Consider the following 20,864-nt stretch of genomic DNA (forward strand, 5'->3'; position numbering starts at 1 on the left):
ACATAAAATGCAACAGTTCTCCAATGGGGTATGAAACAGAGGTGTTTTAGCCGGAAAAAAAGGAATCTAAAGGAACCTGAGCTTTCTGAAAAGGGCACTCATGCACAATGCAGTTTTTGTTATCAAATCCACCAAAGTACCCATTCCAACCAGTTTTAGTTTAAGATTTCAAATGTAGATGTCCCTGGCATTTACAATTAAATATCAAGGAGGACTCTGCCAGAAAATACTTAAAGAGCCCCAAAAATAACACCAAGCATCAAGACTTGTGTCAGCCACTCATTTATGCTCACTGTAGCTTATCATGAATAAAGCCTCTAGAAATCCTCAAATCTGTCACTGACAGAATGGATTCCATCTCTTAAGGTGAGAAAAAAATCTCAAATCTATTAAGAAAATGCCACAGTTATTCTCTAACTTGGCAAGTCTGCCAGATCTTAAAATGCCAAGGTAATTTTCTGTGCACTTTCCAGTTATATTGGTCAAAAATTTTCCAAGACACCTGCCTCAGAAGACAAGACCCACACACTTCTGTAAAAGAGAATACGCTGCTTAAACATAGCAAGCATTCTTTACTAAATAAATCTTAAAAACTGAATATATACACATCTTAATCTTTTGGAAATGCTCCTGCTTTTACAAGGAATGGCTCCTTGCCATGTCAGAACAAACAAGTCACTTCATAAAGTAATTCACAGAAGAGGAAAAATACCTTCGTCCCCGAGCAAGTAATTCTTTTGCTTTTAATTAGACCAGAACTCTTACCTATTGCTAGTCACTCTCAAAGTCTTTCTTGAAGGTTCCCTCACCTTCATCTGGAGCTTCCTACACAAATCTTTTGTTGTCAGTGAATAAGGACTCTTGATCTCTTCCTGAGGTAGTGCAAAGTGCCACTGTTGTGAAGAGGAGCTGCTACAGAGAACAATGAGTTTTAATTGATTTTGTAGTTGGATGGCTTTAGATTTTGAATTCTGCCCACCAGCAAGCTTAACTTCACTGTTGGCAGCAGTGGATGAAGCAGGAATCATATCAGCTGTTTATATTGGTATCTTGAAAAGTTTGCTGTTTCTTAGTTGAAAAGCAGCCTAATGACTTCCCTAGCTACATGTCCAGTGACAATAAGCATGCATGTCTTTTATATGTGTTCGTAAGATATCTTTTTCTGTTTTGGTTTTCTATTTTTGGTTTTATACAATTTACATCTAAAAATTCTTAAACATAATTGTACTGCATCTTTTAAGTGCCTGATGTACCAGAGCGGGCTACCATTGAAGAAAGAGTACCAATTTATCCTCCTAAAAAAATGGCAAGACCACCAGCTAAAGGTATACTGGATAGAGTATTGAAATATGGTATAAATGTTTTTTGTGTCTTGTGTGTTCCATGTACAGTGAGTACTGATTTGTTTTCTATGGAATGTTCTTCCTTTGGTTAATTCTTAGCCAAAAATGCCTTTTGATCCTTATTATTAGTAAGATCTATGTGCTAAATTTTAAGGTTCTTTTAATTGGTATCTTTTTAAGTGCCTGAAGTACGCAAGACAGTTGTCCGAAAAGAAAAAGCATATGTTGAAGTTCCTCAGTATGAAGAGGAAGAAGAGATTCCAAAATATGAGGAGGAAGATACCACCAGATATGAGAAGGAGGTAATCCATTACAAGGAGGAAGTTCGCCATTATGAAGAAGTTAGTCACTATGAGGAGGAAATTCCTCAGTATGAAGAGGAAGAAGTTCCTCAGTATGAAGAGGAAGAAGTTCCTCAGTACGAAGAGGAACAAGTCATCCATTACGAAGAAGAAGCTGCTTATTATGGAGAGGAAGTCGCTGAATATGAGGAGGAAGAGTCACAAGTTCCTCAGTATGAAGAGAAGGCTCCTGTACCAGCTAGAGGTATACTTTAGGGTTTGTGTGAGAAAAAGTAGTATCTTTTCATTCTGCGAAAATACCAAAGTTTTGTTGTAAAATGCTGCAGTGTGCTTTACAATGTGCATTCTTTTAAGATATTTACTGATTATTATATAGTGCAGAGAACATGTGATGGCTGTATGTCTACTCTTTACTGCTACCTCCATAAATTCAAATATTCCATGTCATACATGTTCGTTCCTCTTTCACATGAACTCTGTATAAACCACTAAGAAAATTTAACTGAGCTTAATTTCATCCTCATATGGGGTCCAATTTTGCTATCAGACTGTGCTTGAAATACTTGAAAATGCTTATGTAAAGTCTGCAATCAGAGACAAAAAATATATTTATCTAGCAAATAGCTAGAGTACTTGAAAATAAGTGATTTAGGAACACAAGTCGCACTGAATTATTTTCAGAAACTTTAGAAAGCCCTATGGTTGATGTTTATTTCTATCCTGAAGGGAATAATATATTTTCATGAAAAAGGAAGATACCAAAGTTTTATTAAATATCCATATTTGAATACTGTTAGTTTCAGGTGTTTTCTTTAGGACTAATTTTTATGGTATGGGTATAAATTTTCTACATTTTTAGTACAGGATGAACATAATATTGACTACTTAGGAGAACTAGGTCATACCAAGATCTTGGTAATAAAACCTTTCTGATCATAATATAAAGATACAGATCATGTATATGCAATTTTCCAAAATTACATAATCATCTAAGAGTGTCCTTTCCAGTCCTGATCCAAATCATTCCATAGCATCTTTTTCCATCAAAGAAGTTTGGAATTTCTTTTGACTAATAAATGAATGTCAAAACTAGATCTAACATTGTTTGCAGTAGAAATTTTGTCATAAACATGAGCATATTATACTTAGCTGAGAAAATATGAGGCTGTACACTGCAAAAGCCAGGTTAATCCTGAACAGGAAAATTAGTGTTGACTGAAATTTCCATTGACTCTCTCATAGTAGCTAAGTTTAATTCACATGTGCTCCAAACTTTCGTCAGTATGCTCAGAGACAGTGGGATTATTCTCCTATCATTGTAAAATTTATATGAACATTTCTGGGGTTTGGAGTACAAACAAAAGTTTAGATACATTTCAGTTGAAGCCTTTGTCTCACTGCAGTTAAAGTCTGTTGATTTCAAAAGAGTAAAGGGATTTTTTTAAAAACATTTTATTTACCCAATAAATTACGTTATAAATTGCTGGGTACTTATAATGTGTCCACAGTTCTCTGCTTGAAGTAACTCAGTTGATAAACTAGATGTGCTTGAGTTTTTTGCATGTAGAAAGCTCTTGGAAATTTTCCAGGAAGAAAATGCAGTCAGCAATTTATATTTAATATACGTAACAATATGATCAGATGCAACCTATTACATGCCTGGCAAGGATTACAAACATAGTTCTAGGGGAAAATATTGAAAATTAGTAAAAGCACTAAATATCTTACACAGCAATTTGATAATTGTTTATTACAGGGTTTGTAATAAACATCCAGGAATTGGAAAAAAAATTAAATTGTATTTTTGCAAATTTCCCACTATGACATTTTATAATTGTTTTTAATAGCTGCTCAAAAAAGTCAAACTCTGACTTAATCTTCTGATCAGCAAAAAATCCCTTGAGGTCAAGAACATTTTTATTGATGGCCTCAATGGCTGAGCAGGGAGAATGGATATAATAGCAGCTAATATTATGTGTTTGTTATTTTATTTTGTCTTAATGATAAAACCCTGTTAAATCAAAGCTGTTTGTTTGGAGTATGTGATGTTTGCTTGTATGAGTATGTATTTGTGACGTTTGTTTACACTTTATGTTCCTGTTTTTATGGAAGTAAATACCTAAAACTTTAATGTTGTCTTTCAAGTGCCTGAGGTTCCCAAGAAGCCTGTTCCAGAGGAAAAAATACCTATTCTGAAGAAAAAAGAACCTCCTCCAGCAAAAGGTATATATCATCTCTTTATGTTAGAAGACATCCTCTGAATAAGTAATTCACATTATTTCTCAGATGCCTTAATTGCTTGTTACTTTTTTCTGTTCTTTTTGGAGAGGGGTCTTCATATAAAATATTTGTGTTGCTGTCTTTTTTGATTCATTTCTATTTTGAGTAGCTTGTGGTTTATTTTTTTAACCAAAATTATGTTTTTGAAGTGCCCGAGGTGCCAAAGAAACTTGTACCTGAAAAGAAAGTCCAAGTGCCAAAGAAGGAAGCTCCCCCAGCTAAAGGTATATACACTTGCAATTATCTGTGACCAGAAAGATCTTCTAGCATTCATTTATCTTCTCACTTGTGTTAAAAATTAGGATAGAGAAAGAATTGTTACTCTTAAGAACTGTGGATCTTTTTGTTTGTGTTTAATTGTTTTAGTGTGACTGGTTTGTATGTCATGTTATTTTAGATTCTCATGCCAAGCTCAATTTTTAATAATGTCTTACTAAGTTCCAGAAGTGCCAAAGAAACCTGTGCCAGAAGAGAAGGTTCCTGTTCCTGTACCAAAAAAGAAGGATGTTCCACCTGCCAAAGGTATATGACTTGATATAGTTCTTGACTGAATGTTTTATTAAAAAAAATGTTTTAAGTCAGTCTTTTTTTCATATGTAATGTAGAGTGAAGAAAGTTTTCTATTCTTGACAGTTCTTCTTTGTTGTCCAACTTTATTGATTCATATCAGTGTTCTTTACCTTATGGTCCAAAAATGAAATTCTTAAGCTACAATAATATTTTTTCAAGCACCTGAAGTACCAGAGAAACCTGTGCCAGAAGAGAAGGTACATGTCCCAGTACCTACAAAAGTGGAAGAGCCTCCACCAGCCAAAGGTACACCATTTTCTAGTTCAATGTGTGGTTTTATTTTTTGTTTCTTCATCTTTAGAAGAAGATTGTTACTGCCAGTAACAATCCCATTCTGAGGCCTAATGTGTTTGAACCACTCCCTGAGCTGTTTGATCAGTACACTGTTGTTTGTGTCCGTCAGTCATGGGTGCTATGCTTATTCTATGCTTTGAAAATGTCTTTGTGTTTTGTATTGTCTCTGTCTTTTGGATCTAAATCATTTTAAAGGGCTTGCTTTTTCAAAAACAGATGCTCCAAAAGATAAAAAATTTACCTGAACAGCCAGACTTCCCCCTTAGCCTTACTACACCAATTTGTGGTTCTGTACTCTCTGTGTGTTTGTAAGTTTACATCTGTGCATAAATCTGTGGATAAAATCAATGTTAATTTACACACACAACTAGATTTTACCATATTTGTGAAGTTATCTTAATATCAGCTATACAGTTATCATTTCACTATGTTTTATGTTACACTGAAAATTAATTCCCTAAACAAAAATGTCTTTAAAGTGCCTGAAGTGCCCAAGAAGGTTCCAGAAAAGGCAGTACCTGTCCCTGTACATAAAAAGCCAGAACCTCCACCAGCCAAAGGTATCGCTACCTATAACTAAACATATGGATGATGCTTGTTCTTGTTTCTGTATGTTTGTTGTCAGAATTTAACTGAAGTATTGTAGCTGTGTGTGACAAACGTACTTGCTAATTCACACTCTTTAGCTTCTGTGTAAGTTGTGTCTATGTTTTCTACAATTAAAAACTATCTTTAAAGTGCCAGAAATACCAAGACGTGCCAGTGAAGAGGTACCTATTTTTGTTCCTGAAGAAGAGGAAAAGGTTCCAGAGATACCAGCAAGAGGTACACCATTCCTTCTTAAAGAATATGAGGGCTTTGTTCAATTCACTAATAGATCTTCATCTCCAGTGATTGTTTTAAGCTTGATGTAAACCTCAATTAACCTTCTGAGAGGAGTTTTCTTCTTCTTCTTTTTGGTCTTTGTGAACTTTTTTCTGTAGTTTTAGTAGTTTTGATGCTCTAAAAGCAATTACCAATTTCTTATGAAAACAATATCTTTAAAGTGCCAGAGGTGCCCAAGAGAGCTGTCCCAGAAGAAAAAGCACCTGTTGCAGTTCCTAAAGTAAAGAAAATTCCACCAGCTAAAGGTATATCACATTGTGGTGTATGAAGATAATTCCTCTCTGTCTTATTTTCATATTTCAGTGGAACCTAATTTTATCATTTAATTTATACTCACATAAAGTCAGATCTTTGGCTATAGCACCCTGCTGCTTCCCTTTAGTGAGCAGTGCTAGGGCCCAGACTGGGCTTGTCTATTTTGTTAATGACTGCAGCGGGCTGAGAATCAGGCCTTGAATGATCTGCTTTTTTCTACTTTAAGTGATTACTGTGAATGAAGTAATTCCTTGTGATATTATCATCCAGAAATAATTTTTAAATTAATTTAAATTTTGTTGAAACAAAATAGCTGAAACAAAATTTTATGGGCCATTACCTGGAAATTCTTCAATTCAGGGAGATCACTCTTACATGTACCTTGAGAATAAGCTAGATTCTCAAGGTTTTTAGTTAAACTTCTACAAAAATAACAACAATTTACAACTGATCATACTAATAACCAGATCCTATACCCTAAATGGGAAATTCAAAGTGGAGGCAGACTATTGCAAAGGCCACTGTTGTATGTCAAGCAGATTCTACCTCAGCAGTAGCTGAGTATTTTAGGAAAAAAAAAATTTAAAAAAGGAAAGCAGACACTGGAAAGTTTTTATGCAAAAACGTTAATGCTAATAATCTTCTTTAACCTCTGGTTTGTAGCATATCTTGCTAATATTTTCTGTTTGCAATGACACTGGAATTAAAAATTGGGGAAAAGAGCTAGTCCTCTTTTGGACTTTTTAACCCAGTTGCACACTGCTGTTTTCAGGGAGTGAAAAATAGCCAGTAGTTTCCCCTATTTTTATTTCTATTGTTACTTTAAGGTTGGTGTCCTTATGTTATGGATTTTTCTTTGTGATGTTGTGAAACTAAAGTTCTTAAAATAATATCTTCGAAGTGCCTGAGGCTGCAAAGAAAGTTGTGTCTGAAGAAAAGGTTCCCATTTTTGTTCCTGAGGAAGAAGAAGGGGAATTTATTCCAGAGGAAACTGTACCAGAAAAAGGTACATGATCTTTTTGCGCAAGTCACTCATGACATCTTTTGTGTTCTTTAAAATTCATCTTTATTTCTTGTTCTAAGTTTTATTTATATATGTTTTGGGGGTAGTTTGTGGTCTTGTTCTATGTTTTTATCTTGTTTCCATGTTTATGCTTTTAATGCTCTGAAAGCAATTTTAACACGTTTGCAAAATAATATCTTTAAAGAGCCAGAGATTCCTAAGAAACCTGTCCCAAAAGAAAAAACACCTGTACCCACTCCTGAGAAACTGGAGCTTCCTCCAGCAAAAGGTGCATAAATTAACAATGTGTTGTTATTCTCGATGTTTCGTTTATTTTGTTTGTTGTTTATGTTAGCTTTGTGTCCCTGCTGCATTTCTGTATTGATATCTCAAAATTCCTAGCAGAAAGTAAGCGCTTAAATTATTTGACTTGCTCAAGATGCGTGCCTGTGAATGTAAAGTCTTTTGTTTTAATTTCTGTTTCATCTTTTAAAAATATATTCTGCAGATCAGTTCTTATTTTGTCTCTTTGTACGTGTTCTGTTCTCTTTCTCATACTACTGGTGGATGACATTCTTAAAATAAAATGTCTTTAAAGTGCCTGAGATGCCTAAGAAACCCATTCCTGAAGTGAAAGAACCTGTTCCTAAAAAGGTGCCAGCTCCATCAGCCAAAGGTATTGCCGATTGTAAATGCTGTTATAGTTAACTGATAATATTCTTGGTACAAGTTGAGTTTAGTAAGGGACACTTTATTATTTCTGTCCTGTATTGTATTTGTCACTATGCTATTTGTTTGTTTGTAAGTTTCTGCTGTGTTGTTCATAAACTTCTGGCTTTGTGTCCATTTAAAAATTGTGTAAAAGTACACTGAAGTTAGGTCTTATCTTTAAAGTACCCAAGATGCCTAAGAAGGTTGCTCCTGAAGAAAAGGTGCTGGTTTCTCCCGCTGAAAAAGTGGAGGTTCCAGCTGCAAAAGGTATATGCACTCCTTATAATTAATATTTATGCTAGGAATACTCTTGACCTTCTTTCTAACTTTTGTCTCTGTTGTACAAGATTTTTGTTTGAATTTATGTTAAAACTCTTCATTTTCAATGTTGAATTGTTGAACCATAAAGCTCTGTTTCTTGTGCTTTTTTACTTACTCTGCTCTAAGGTGATTTAATGTTTTTAAATTCCTAAACAAAATCTGTATCTTTAAAGTCATGGAGGTTCGTAAAAGAGCTGTTGCAGAAGAGAAAGTGCCAGCTGTTGTGCCCAAACCCAAAGAACCAGCACCAACTAAAGGTACAGATATATTTCTTCTTATTTCTCCCAAAGATTTGTTTTTTCCTCCTCCTTCTAAAATCTTTTATAATACATACATTTCTTCAGAAGCATAGTTTTATGATTTAATGTAATTTATGCTTGTGGTTATCATGCACATTCTCTTTCTTTGTCAATTATCTTGACTAACTGTAAAAAAAAATTTAAATAATTGTCAGGTAGTAACAATAATACTGTTTCCAAAGTGCCTGAAGTATCTAAGAAACTTGTCCGGAAAGAAAAAGTCCCTGCTCCTGCACCTGTGGTGGAGAAGTATGAGTATGCATATGAAGAATATGAGAAGTATGAGACATATGAAACCATTGAAGAGTTTGAGAAGATTCAGGAAGCTGAAGAAATTGAGGCATATGAGGAACCTGAAGAACCTGAGGGATATAAGGAAATTCAGGAACAGGAATATGAAGCGGAGGCCGAGGAGAGAGATGTCTATGAAAAGTATGAGTTCAAGGAGAAGGAAGAGATCTATGAGAAATATGAGGAGGCTTATGAAATCCAACCAGCTATAGGTAAATCAAGACATGATTTCTTTGTTCTTCTAGTGTGTTTTCAGTCACTTCTTAAGCCTCCTATGAGTGCTTATTTATAGTTTGCCTTGTTTGTAGTCCTATGTGTGTCTGTTGCTGGTAATGATAAATCAGTTCAAGGATTGTCTCTATTCTAGTCCTTCCAAAGGAATTCCCTTCAGTGTGAAATGGGAGGGTTCCCTATCTGACTGCCCAAGAGTGAGCTAGTGGAGATATAACACAAGCAGAGAAAATATCAACCTTCTAATGTAATTCGGCTTCAACATGAATTAATTTTTTTTGCATTAATATTTGCTTCTTTTGTCCAGTTTAGCTCCTTCGAGTTACAAAGATATTAGAACTTTAGATTTAGATATTAGAACCTTCCTTCCCATAATTTAAATTTATGGTCATAGGATGCCTCACACCAAACAGAAAGTGCATCTACAATGTACCAAAAAGATGTACATTGATATTTCTTATTTCATTACTCAAGAATTCTGGGATGACTGCTCCCTTTTTTCTCCATAAATGATGAGGTGATTCCTCTACAAATGAATGATTGTTCTGCTTGCTGTCTTTATATCTGTTGTAATTCTTCATATATAACTTATAATACATAATGACATATTTTTTAAAGTGCCTGAGTTGCCCAAAAGACCTCTGCCAGAAGAAAAAGTACCTGCTCTTAAAAGAGAAGCTCCACCAGCTAAAGGTACATCAACCATCAGATAAATTTGAGAACACAACTTTCTGCGTGAGTCTCTGAATCCCCAAATCCAGTAATTTACCTATTCTGATTTGACTGCTAGACTCAGCCTTTTTACACAATACCGTTAAAGACAGTTAAAAAAGGTATTTCTTTAACAAAACAAAAATCAAACAAATTACTTCCTGGAGACAAAGGGATTGAAGGTAGTACGTTAATTTAATTTTTGCCATCATAACGTGATATTTTAAAGCTAACCATTGAAACTCTAGTTTCCTGCAGAATTCTAAAAACTAGAATCTTCTTTAACCTAATGATATGCTGGAGTGTATGCCATCTTAATAGGTATTCTCTGTATCAGGCTTTACAAAACATAAGTGTCATCAATAGCAATTGTCAGTGGGTGCTAGAGAAGTTACTGCACTAGTCCAAAGTTCTGTAATTTTCTGTCATAGCACTCAATTTGCCAGAAATTTGATTTGTGCTAACTTTTATAGTTGTTTCTCACATGAATTGTCAGAATGAAATCAGTGGGAAAAGGTGGATTCGTTTACTTGTTGTTTTTACAGAAAAGCTTGATACAAAATTGAAACCTTACCATATTCCCAGCTGCCATTAATTAGAGGTGATAGTCCATGAAACCTAATTGTTAAGGCTTATCCTTATCCCTATCCAAAATTTATCCAACAACAGCAGTGTTTTTCTTTCACTGAATACTGGAACTCTAGCTGTGTCTATCCAAGCAAAATAGTCCAGATAGATGGCCTCTATTACATGTATTTATGTATTAGAGAAATATTTTTGTGTTTTGCTAAGTTTTCTGACTCTTCAGCGTTGTTTGCTTTTTGTTTAACTTCTATTCTTACATAATATTCCTCCTGCAAACATTCTTAAAAAACTACCAATGTCTTTAAAGTGCCAGCGGTGCCAAAGAAACCTGTTCCAAAAGAAAAAGTACCACCTGCTATTCCTAAAAAGGAAACGACTCCACCAGCTAAAGGTATACTTCCTCTTCTTGTCCTTGTGAAACATTAACTCTATTTTCAGTCTTTTGTCCTCATTATTCGTTGAGAAACACGTGCATATGTTTTATGTCCCACTGTGGTTTTTTTCATCTGTTTATCATTGAGTCTTTTTTGCCTGTTGGTTTCAAGTCATTTGTTGAAAACGTTAGAGTAATTTAAAAAATGTGTGTTCTGTCATTAACCTGCACAAGAAAAGAGTTCAGAAAGAAATAATACTTTTATTTCTTCTGGAAGAATATATATTTTTAATATGTTATTCTTCTGTCTCATCTTCAAAATTAACATAAATGTTCTTTCAGTGGGGATTTAATTCTTTGATGCTTCAAGAATCTTCCTTGTTAGATTTGCTCTTCTTCTAACTTCTTCAACTAGCTTTGAAAGCCCTAAAAGTAAATTATATCTTAAAGGGCCAGATGTTCTCAAAAGAACTGTCCCTGAAGAAAAGAAACCTACACATACACCTGAAATTGGAGTTCCACCAATGAAAGGTAAAGGAGATTTTGATATGAGATTTTATGGAAAGGAAATATTTGTGCCATTTTTCCAAGCTAACATCATAAAAAATTCTCATGTTCTTTACACCATTGCAAGAGCACCCAGTCTCTAAGTGGAAATTCAACTCTCAGTGATAAATCCAAAACTCTGGGGCAAACATTTCAGATAGGTGCTAGACAGTAAAACATTGAAGTATGAATAAAAACATGCTGAGGAGGTATTGCTGCTTATACCACCAGTATGTAAAGCTGCAGTGCTTTTATATTTATAGTATAATTGTGAATTTAGTTTAAACTGGGGTTTTGATACCAATACACAGGTCATGATATTGGTGAAGAAGTAATAGGGCAAGAGTCAGTAAGTTTAAGCTATTAAAGCTGTTACACCAACCAGAAGGAAAAGCATGACAATGCAGTAAGGAAAGCAAATGGCTTATGCTCTTTGAGAGCTGAAACCAGAAATTTCTTCACAAAATTCACTGTTTCAGCAAGACGGTTCTAGAACTGTGTCATATTTCATTCTCAAAAAGTTTCCAAGACCTCAAAAGGACTTAGTTTTCTGGGTTTATTTCTGTTTGGGATATTAAAAATTGAAAATTACTTTGAAGTTACTAAAAGAAAGCTAATATCTTTGAAGTTCCTGAGGTCCATAAGAGAGCTGTCCTTGAAGAGAAAGTACCCACCATTATCCCTAGAGAAGAGGAGCCTCCTTTTTATGAAGGTACATCAGTGACACATCTACCAAAGAGTAAATTGCAGAGAATATATCAAATCATGCTCTATATTGTTCTGTAAAATATGAGATATTTTTAATTAATTTTTTAAACTATTTAAAAGAAGCTTATATCCATATCTTTTAGACCATCTATGTCCCCAAATTTAGATAAAATTCAGCATTTTAAAAATTTAAATTTAAAATGTTACACTAAATTTAAAAATGCAGTTTAACATTTTAAAATGCCATACTTTTTTCCTCTAACAACATGAAAAAGATATATATATAAATAAGAGAGAAACTAAGTTTCTGATTCAGGAAGCACTTGAGTCACATTGGAGCAAGGAAATGAACTAAAATAAACAGTGGTTTAAGAAACTATTCTGAGCAACACCTAATTTTTGAGCTGCAATGGAGGTAGTTAACCCAAAATGAAGACATATGAAATTCAGTTACAAATTCTATCTAATACACGGAACTAAGAAACTAGAAAATAAAATATTTCTGTAAACTTGTATTTTACTAACTGGGAATGGTAACTTCCAGCAGTAGTAAGATCAGGCTGAAAGATATTTAAATAACTTATGTTCAAATAGCTCTTTCTCCATATGCATGCGTGCATGTTTTTATTTGTCTTGTAACTAATATTATAATATGTAAAATAAACTAATATCTTTAAAGAACTTGAAGTTTATGGAGAAGTTCCAACAGAAGAAAAGATGCCTTTTATTACTCCTAGTGAACCAGAAGCTCCAGCACCTAAAGGTAAACCAACTCTTCAAGCAATCTGTAAAGTGACACATTCCTACAAATTATTCATCTTCATCATTCCATCTGTGCGATAATCTGTTATTTCATTTTTTCATTCTAATGTTTCCTTAGATGCTTTGCGTCTGTCATTGCTTCTTTGCTACTTACACTTTGTGTATTATAATGTTCTTTAAAAAATTTAATATCTTTGAAGTATCTGCAGTGACAAAGAAAACTGTCCCACTTAAGAAAATACCTGCTGCTGTACCTACAGAAGAAGCTCCTCCAGCTAAAGGTACATTACCTCCAAATTAACTTTCTCTAGCCTCTTTGAGAAGTGAGATACCAAGGAAGAAACCCAGCTTGCTTGTTTTTCTTAAACAACACAACCAGATGCTACAGACACTTTACAGTTCTTTTTCTTTGTTTTCTATAAGCAGTTGCTTAAACAGATTGATACATTCTCTATCAAGAATTTAAAATTTAGAAAGATTAAATTAGACATAGAAATTTAGTAGGCAGAAGATTCAGGGATTAGCCAGGGACTAGCCTTATATTTTTTTGACTTCATGTCTCATGTTCTATTTCTCAAAATACTTTCTCTGACAATATATTGGAAAAAAATCTAAAAGGTTGTGACAGAAGCTTATTTTCCAAAGGGCTGTTTGCAGTCATATCAAGGGCTTAAAGGAAGTCAAGATTAAGGTATGACTTTAAATCAGGACAAAATACAAAGCTACAAACATTTTTAACAGAAACATAATTTTGTAATACAATTCCAGAACAGAAGAACTCTACAAATGTTGGAAGCAAAATAATTAGTTAATTGAACTGGATTTTTGCCTTTTTTTTATGTGTAATTTTTAAATTTTAAAAAATAAAACCCTTTTTAGTGCCAAAATCCTTAAACACACACACACACGCAAAAACATCAAACAAACAAACAAAACCCCAAACATTAAAAACCCCCCAACTATCTTTTCAGGGAAGAACATATTCAATACTGGAAATGCTAGGAGTTAGAAAGATAAGACTCCAGAAGGCAAAGTTGTTGACTTCTATTCACATCTTAATACCATATATTTTTTCTGTTGTTCTAGTAGATTGTTTTTTGACAAAGCTGTATTACTTATTTGATAATGCAAATTTCTAAAATAAACCAATATTTTTAAGTTCCTGAAGTACGAAAGAAAGCTGTCCACAAAGAAAAAATACCTCCTGCTGTACCTAAAGAAGAACCTTCACACTTTACAGGTATAAGAAATTTTAAGTACAATTTGAAGGATAAAAAAAATGCTGTCATACATATATTATTTTGAGAGCATTCTGTTTATCATGAACTAGAGTTTACTTAACAGCTTTGCTTACCTGAAACAGTAAAAAATTAATTAAAAAAAATACCATCTGTAGTTCTTAAAATTAAATGCTACTTGAGATCAGCCCAAAAGGGAAAAAAATAAAGAAAAAGTGACAGAACTTAGATAGGCAGGACCTATCTCTGCGCTCAGTGTAGTAGCTCAGTTATGACATATAACGCGTCTTTCTTCTGACAAACTGCAGAGGTCAGATCAGGGTAGAATATGAGAGGTCTTTCATCCCTTATTTGAAAGCATCCTAATTTTACACATGGATATAAAATGGATATCTTCAGAGGAGCTTGAATATTTGATTGTATTTGTTATTTATCTAACATGTTGTCTTGTTTTCTGAAGATACTCTAAGTTAATTTAAGTGTTTAAACTAATATCTTTCAAGTACATGAAGTTTATGAGGAGATTCACATAGAAGAAGAAATTTCTACTGTTCATAGGAAAGAGGAGGCTCCAGCACCTAGAGGTATATGACTTCTTCATCACCTCTTCCTACAAATTGCTAAGTCTTGAACTCCAGGAAAATTAAATTATTCATGTCCGTGTTTTAGTCCTTGTTCAGCATAATTAATATTTGTATTCATTCTTCCAGTACCTTAATTATATGAAAAACTTGAGATTTTTCATGATGTGTCTTTCTCTCGTTAAAATGAACTAATATCTTTAAAGTGCCTGCAGTCATTAGGAAAGCTGTTCCAGAAGAAAAAGCACCTACTGCTATGCCTAAAAAACCAGAACCTGCTCCTGTGCCTAAAAGACCAGAATCTCCACCGTCTAAAGGTATTTTGAGAGCCTGGTAGAATTCAGGTCGTTCACTGATAAACATCTTTACTTTCTTACATGGTTTCTGATTTAATAGTTCATGGTCCATGTGTTAGATTTGTGATGTTTATGTTGTATATGTCCTATTTTCTGTTTTCTGTTTCTCAAGTTGTGTTTAAGTCATAAAATTGAAATCAAAATCAGTAAATAGCTTTCAAGTGACTGAATTGCCTAGCAAAAGTATTCCTGAAGAAAAACTCTGCCTAAAAAGACAGAAGCCCCCAAAGGTATAGGTCACCATATTCCTTCATTCTTTCTCTACAAGTTTCTTCTGTCCCTTGTACTGTTGCTGTCCAAGTATTAAAAATTAGTTGAGTTTATCTATTTCTTCTACCCAAGAATAACCCAGAAATTGTATCAGAAGCTAGTAAAAGGGACTAGAAAGAAGGAAAGCTCTAGCTCAGTTAACATGCAGTGAGATTTACAGAACATTTTCACTTCATGGGTACAGCCTCAGAAATTCAATCAATACTCCACCTAGAAGTACATTCTATCCTTCTGTTTCACATTGCTCATGTTAAACTTAGGGGTCAATTGATTTCATTTTGAATGGAAATAGAATTTGCACAGAAACCATCTGTTACAATTCACTCAGGTATTTTAGAAGTCTGTCTGAACTAGCAGTTTGTGTGGCATTAAAAACTGTCAAGCCAATGGCAGCAGACCTTATCCCACCCTAGTCATCATTACATAGTACTGCCAAGCATCAGTGAAGAACTGTGTTATGTGTGACATTTAAAATGCATTTCATGGAAGTTCAACTTTTGCCATGACTTCTTTAGCTTATTTTCATCTTTAGCATAGCACATCTAAAACTGCATGAAAAAAGATCCCAAGGAAAATCACTTTCAACTTATTCTTTGCCAGAAGAGTAGAACAAAGAAGATTTCTCAGAAGTTGTAACTGTTATCAAAGCATCCTTATACATCTATTTGTTTTGTCACATCCTTATGTATCTATGTGTTTTGTCTTATGTCTCTGTATTGAATGTTTAATTTTTGTAATTTTTAAAACTACATTAATATCTTTAAAGTGTACAAGGTACCTATGAAATCAGTAAATGTTTTTGTACCTAAAAAACCAAGAGTAACACCACCTAAAGCTTGTATGTCAATAACAGTGTCTTTCTGAGGAGGGGATTTTTCTCTTGAGCATTAGAGCTTGTAGTAAAACTCAATTATCAAAATCCTAATAGTACATAATAGTATACAACATTTTTGCATGACATCTCTTTTTATATCTTTCATTTCTTTCTAATATGCTTCTTGTGATACTCTTTCTTCTTTACAATGTAAATATTTTAAATGCTTTAAATATTAAAAAATTAATGCTGTTTTCTTTAAAGTGCCAGAGGTGCCCAAGAAAATTCCAGAAGAGAAAGTGCCCACTGCTGTCCCTAAAAAACCAGAACCACCACCAGCCAAAGGTATGTTGCACTACAGAAAATTAAAATTTGGCAGGGGAAAAAAACCTCTGTATTGATTGTGCAGGTTAGTTATATGATCGTTTGTGTTTTCCTGTTACTTTTACCTTCTGTGCCCATTGGTCTATATATGTTACTGATTTAAAATTCTTCTCTTTTGAATCATAGCTGTAATCTGTACCAGTGTGTCAGAAATACTGATGTGGCTGGGTAGAGACGCAATTGACATTTGAGAACAGTAAGAGAAAAGAGAGGAGGAGAAAAGAGGGCCTCTGTGATATGAAATAGTCCTGACTCATGACGAAAAATTAGCCCCAAAAGAGAGTATAGAATGAGTGATACAGATGCCTAATACAGAAGAAAAACTTCTGTGCACAGACAAAAAATTGATACCAAGAGGTGATCACACATAGAAGAATGTGACAAAGAATACAAAATGGACAATGTCAGTCCCAGTCAAATAGAGATTCAAGAGATGGTTGAATAAAACAGAAAAATAATCTAATGTAGAAGAAGAAACTCCAGAAGATTCTGAGGTTTTTCTTCAGACTTTACAGGGACATAAAATAACCTTAACACAACAAACCTGTCAAATCAAAGGCTTTATTAAAAACCTTTGCCATTTCTACTGAAAAGTTCTGAACATGACTGTAAAATTCTGTGTAACTGAAAATAATCTCATTCCCAAAGGGCCTGAAGGACCCAAGGAAGTAGATGTAGAACAAAAAAATCAAAGTTGCTGTGCCTAAAAACCCAGAATTTATACCAGCTAAAGATACTTAACATTATAACAAAAGTACAGAATCAAAAAAAAAAATATTCTTTTCTTGTTTTAACAAGACAGGAGACAGTATTCAAGACCTCTGTTAGCATTTTCTTCTTTTGTCAAAGGTCTTGCACGTGAGTAAATGTTTTGAGTGAAAAAGATAGATCTTTGTAGATGGTGTTTACACTAAGAGTGATCTGCTCTTATGTTTTAGTCTTATGAAATTCTGATAGTAAAAAGTTATTGATATTTTTTGAATGCTGGAGATACCAAAGGAACTGGTCCCAGAAGAGGTTTCAGTTAAACTATCAAAGAATCCAGAACATCCAGAGACTAAAAGTAATTGTATGCAAGGAAAGAAAACCCTTTAGTTTTCTAGGGTACCACTTTAACATCATGGTAATTTACTTTTATTATTAATGTATTATAAAATACTTTGTTTTTTCAATTGTAGTTTTTGCATCTGTAACTCAGTGAGGCAGCAGAGTGAATTTTCTCTAGCAAAAGGAGAAATTACATATTCACATCCAAAACCACTGATGCTTTTGATGTCTCTGAGATTTACTTTTTCTTAGTGTCTCAACACTGCAGACATATCTTCAAAATGCATATAAATAAAATTAACTGCTTTTTTTTTAAGTGCCTGAGGTGCCCAAGAAAGTGATTTCAGAAGAAAAAATACACATTGAAGTTCCTAAAAAACCAGAACCTCCACCACCCAAAGGTACACGTTCAATAGTAATAAGACTGCACACAAATTTTAATCTGTTGCTCTAAATATTATCTTTCTTACATTTGTGTTAGCAACCTTTTCATATATTTTATACAATATATTTATAAGCATTACAGATTGTGTTGTCTTCTTCATTTGTGAATAGCTCCCAGTAACAGTGGCTACTAATAGTGTGTGTAAAGCAATATGGAAAAAAAAACCAAATGGTATATGAAGGTGGCCTTTTTTCTGACGCTGTGAGGTATTTTTTACTTTGGAGCTATTGTTGCCTTTTTATTTATTATTAAGAATTCCTATTCTTCAAATTCCTGAAACTAAAATAAACAAATATCTTTAAAGAACCTGAGGTGCCGAAGACAGTTGTTCCAGAAAAGAAAATACCTGTGCAAAAAATACCAGAACCTGTGATTGTCCCAGAACCAGAGGCTGCACCTGAAGAACCAGAACTCCCACCAAAGGAAGGTAAGTCTCAAAACTAATAAATAACAAAAGCAATGTTTTTCCTCTTTTCTTTAACATTGTAATTATCCAAGCCTTCTGTTTTCTGAAATTCTAAATTATGCTTGTTCTATTTATCTGCATATGTGTGTGAAACAGACATACATAGTTGGTTTTTAAAAATAGTGGTAAATCTTGGATGTCTGAATTGCCTGTATGTTATATTTCAGCTCTTCTTACTATTTTCACATAATCTTACAATTCTACCTGCTTGGGTTCATGAAAACCACCACAGCTAGTACCTTAAAAGTTATAATAGGAGAAGAAAAGAAAGTACCCACTCTAGTAGCTAAGAGCAGAAGATACCAATATAATTGAAAAACCAGAAGCTCCACCAAGAAAAACTAGATGCCATCACTGCTATTTCTTGAAAGGATCTTCAGCATATTGTCTGAAATTAATATCTTTTGTCCTGTCCATTCTGTTGGCTATTACCATGGCTTTTACTTATATCTTAAGTTATACTATTAGTGCATGTGTGTACTTCCGTATGGGAGCATGAGTTTTGTGAGGGGGAGTGTGTATGTGTGCTCTTGAGAGAAAAGAGAGAAAAGCCAACATGTCATATATTCATCATTTTAAAGGCCAGCATAAATGATTGACACCTGATATGTTTTTAATATTTTCATACAATTGTGGTTTTATGTTTTATGGTTGACTTAATTTTAGTATGATGTCAGTGCAGTTGTTAAATTGAGAACTAATATCTTTTATATACGTAAAGTGGCCAAGACAACTTTGCCAGAAAAGAAAGTACCTGTTCCAGTTTCTCAAGAACCAAAGTCCATTGCAGGACACCCAAAACCAAAGCCTCAAGAGGTGGAACTGCAAGAACCAGAAATGGTGGGAGTGGCCCGAAAACAAAAGCCTGTAAAGGCAGTTCATAAACTAGAGCATGTTCTGACATCTGAGGAGCCTGAGACTGTTTTGATACGCCAAAAATCAGAATCTGTTGCGGCATCCCAAAAACCAGAGCATATTGTGGTGCCTGAGAAACAAGAGTTTGTTGTGGTACCTGAAGAACCCACGCCTGATATAGAACCTCAAAAACTAAAAGAGGGTGTGATAGCCCCAAAACAGAAGTCCATTGTGGAATCCCAAAAACTAGGACACGTTGTAGTGCTTGAGAAACAAGAATTTGTTGTGGTACCTGAGGAGCCCATGCCTGATATAAAACCCCAAAAACTAAAACATGGTGTGATGCCCCCAAAACAGAAGCCTGTCATGGAATCCCAAAAAGTAGAACATGTTGTAGTGCTTGAGAAACAAGAATTTGTTGTGGTACCTGCAGAATCCATGCCTGATGTAGGACCCCAGAAACTAAAACATGGTGTGATGCCCCCAAAACAGAAGCCTGCTGTTGAACCCCAAAAACCAAAGCATGTTGTAGTGCCTGAGAAACAAGAATTTGTTGTGGTGTCTGAAGAACCCAAGCCTGATGCAGCATCCCAAAAACTAAAACAGGGTGTGATGCCCTCAAAACAGAAGCCCATTGTGGAATCCCAAAAACTAGGACACGTTGTAGTGCTTGAGAAACAAGAATTTGTTGTGGTACCTGAGGAAGCCATGCCTGATGTAGAACCCCAAAAACTAAAACAGGGTGTGATGCCCCCAAAACAGAAACCTATAATGGAATCCCAAAAAGTAGAACATGTTGTAGTGCTTGAGAAACAAGAATTTGTTGTGGTACCTGAGAAACCCATGTCTGATGTGCCGCCCCAAAAGTTAAAATATGGTGTGATGCCCCCAAAACAAAAGCCGGCTCTGGAATCCCAGAAACCAGAACCACTTATGGCCCCTGAGGAATTTGAGCTCATAGTGGTGTCTGAGGAGTCAGAGACAGTTGAATCAACCCAAAAATCAAAGCGTGTTCTGGTGCCCCCTAAAACAAAGCATTTTGTGCTGCCCCAAAAAACAGAGTTTGTAGCAGCTGAAGAAACAGACATTGCTGCAGATTCCCAGAAATCAAAGCCTATTGCAGTGTCCAGAAAAACAAAGCTTTTTGTGCCAGAACCTGTCATGGTGTCTGAGGAACCAGAAACAGTTTTAGCACCCCAAAAACTAGAGCCTTCTATACCACTTCAAAAACCAAAGCCTGACGTGACATCCAGAGAACCAGAGTTTGTTTTGGCACCGGAGGAACCACCACCAGCCAAGGTGGCCGAAAAGGAAGAGAATGTTGCTGCTAAAAAGCGAGCACCTGCACAGCCTAAAGGTACCTCTTATGCAGGGGATCTCTTTTCCTTCCCTTGAGTATGTTGTTTCACCACTCATTTTAAAGCTTAATACACATAACTAATAGATACTAATATCTTCAAAGAACATGTAGGGCCTGAAAGGCTGTCCCATCTAATTTCTCTAGCTGCTTGGGAAAAATTAAAACCTCCATCAGTCAAAGCTACATGTTATCATGAATACATGACAATCATCCTGAATCTTCTCTTAAGTATTATTTTGATCTCCTTTGTTCTGTCTGTCATTTTTGATCTGTTTTAAATGATGCTTGCTAAACAAATCACGTAGAGTATGTGTGTGCTAAATTGTTACTTCAAAACATGTCTTTTGTCCCTTGTGTTTCAGTCTCTGTATTTAAAACTGAGTTTTATTGTAACTGTAAAATGAAATGTACTAATATCTTTGAAGTGCCTGAGATGGCTGAGAGGACTGTTCCAGAGAAGAAAGTGCCCCCTGCTCTATCTAAAAAAACAGAAGCTTCACTTCCTAAAGGTACATATCACCACTATTATCATGCTAAGGAAAGGTGCTGTTTGCCTTTTAGGGTTTTTTTTTAATGAC

The 20,864-nt window shown here is 34.7% G+C and overlaps 1 protein-coding gene across 1 annotated transcript in view; it reads left to right on the forward strand.

Moving 5' to 3' along the window:
- Positions 1–20,864, forward strand: part of TTN (titin) — a 242,421-nt gene that overhangs the window by 103,961 nt on the left and 117,596 nt on the right. Inside the window, exons 130-158 of the mRNA XM_017735567.1 lie at positions 1,242–1,325; positions 1,524–1,889; positions 3,791–3,868; positions 4,075–4,149; positions 4,364–4,447; positions 4,655–4,741; positions 5,269–5,349; positions 5,528–5,614; positions 5,836–5,919; positions 6,831–6,935; positions 7,138–7,221; positions 7,531–7,608; positions 7,827–7,910; positions 8,138–8,221; positions 8,446–8,766; positions 9,404–9,478; positions 10,389–10,472; positions 10,905–10,985; positions 11,629–11,712; positions 12,388–12,471; positions 12,671–12,751; positions 13,630–13,710; positions 14,212–14,292; positions 14,496–14,606; positions 15,994–16,074; positions 17,478–17,561; positions 17,910–18,032; positions 18,793–20,283; positions 20,712–20,795. Of these exons, the coding sequence (XP_017591056.1) occupies positions 1,242–1,325; positions 1,524–1,889; positions 3,791–3,868; positions 4,075–4,149; positions 4,364–4,447; positions 4,655–4,741; positions 5,269–5,349; positions 5,528–5,614; positions 5,836–5,919; positions 6,831–6,935; positions 7,138–7,221; positions 7,531–7,608; positions 7,827–7,910; positions 8,138–8,221; positions 8,446–8,766; positions 9,404–9,478; positions 10,389–10,472; positions 10,905–10,985; positions 11,629–11,712; positions 12,388–12,471; positions 12,671–12,751; positions 13,630–13,710; positions 14,212–14,292; positions 14,496–14,606; positions 15,994–16,074; positions 17,478–17,561; positions 17,910–18,032; positions 18,793–20,283; positions 20,712–20,795 (4,407 nt within the window). The remainder of the gene's footprint in view (positions 1–1,241; positions 1,326–1,523; positions 1,890–3,790; positions 3,869–4,074; positions 4,150–4,363; positions 4,448–4,654; positions 4,742–5,268; positions 5,350–5,527; positions 5,615–5,835; positions 5,920–6,830; positions 6,936–7,137; positions 7,222–7,530; positions 7,609–7,826; positions 7,911–8,137; positions 8,222–8,445; positions 8,767–9,403; positions 9,479–10,388; positions 10,473–10,904; positions 10,986–11,628; positions 11,713–12,387; positions 12,472–12,670; positions 12,752–13,629; positions 13,711–14,211; positions 14,293–14,495; positions 14,607–15,993; positions 16,075–17,477; positions 17,562–17,909; positions 18,033–18,792; positions 20,284–20,711; positions 20,796–20,864) is intronic.

The sequence above is a fragment of the Corvus brachyrhynchos genome, unplaced genomic scaffold (assembly GCF_000691975.1).
Source record: "Corvus brachyrhynchos isolate BGI_N302 unplaced genomic scaffold, ASM69197v1 scaffold255, whole genome shotgun sequence".
Lineage (NCBI taxonomy): Eukaryota > Metazoa > Chordata > Aves > Passeriformes > Corvidae > Corvus > Corvus brachyrhynchos.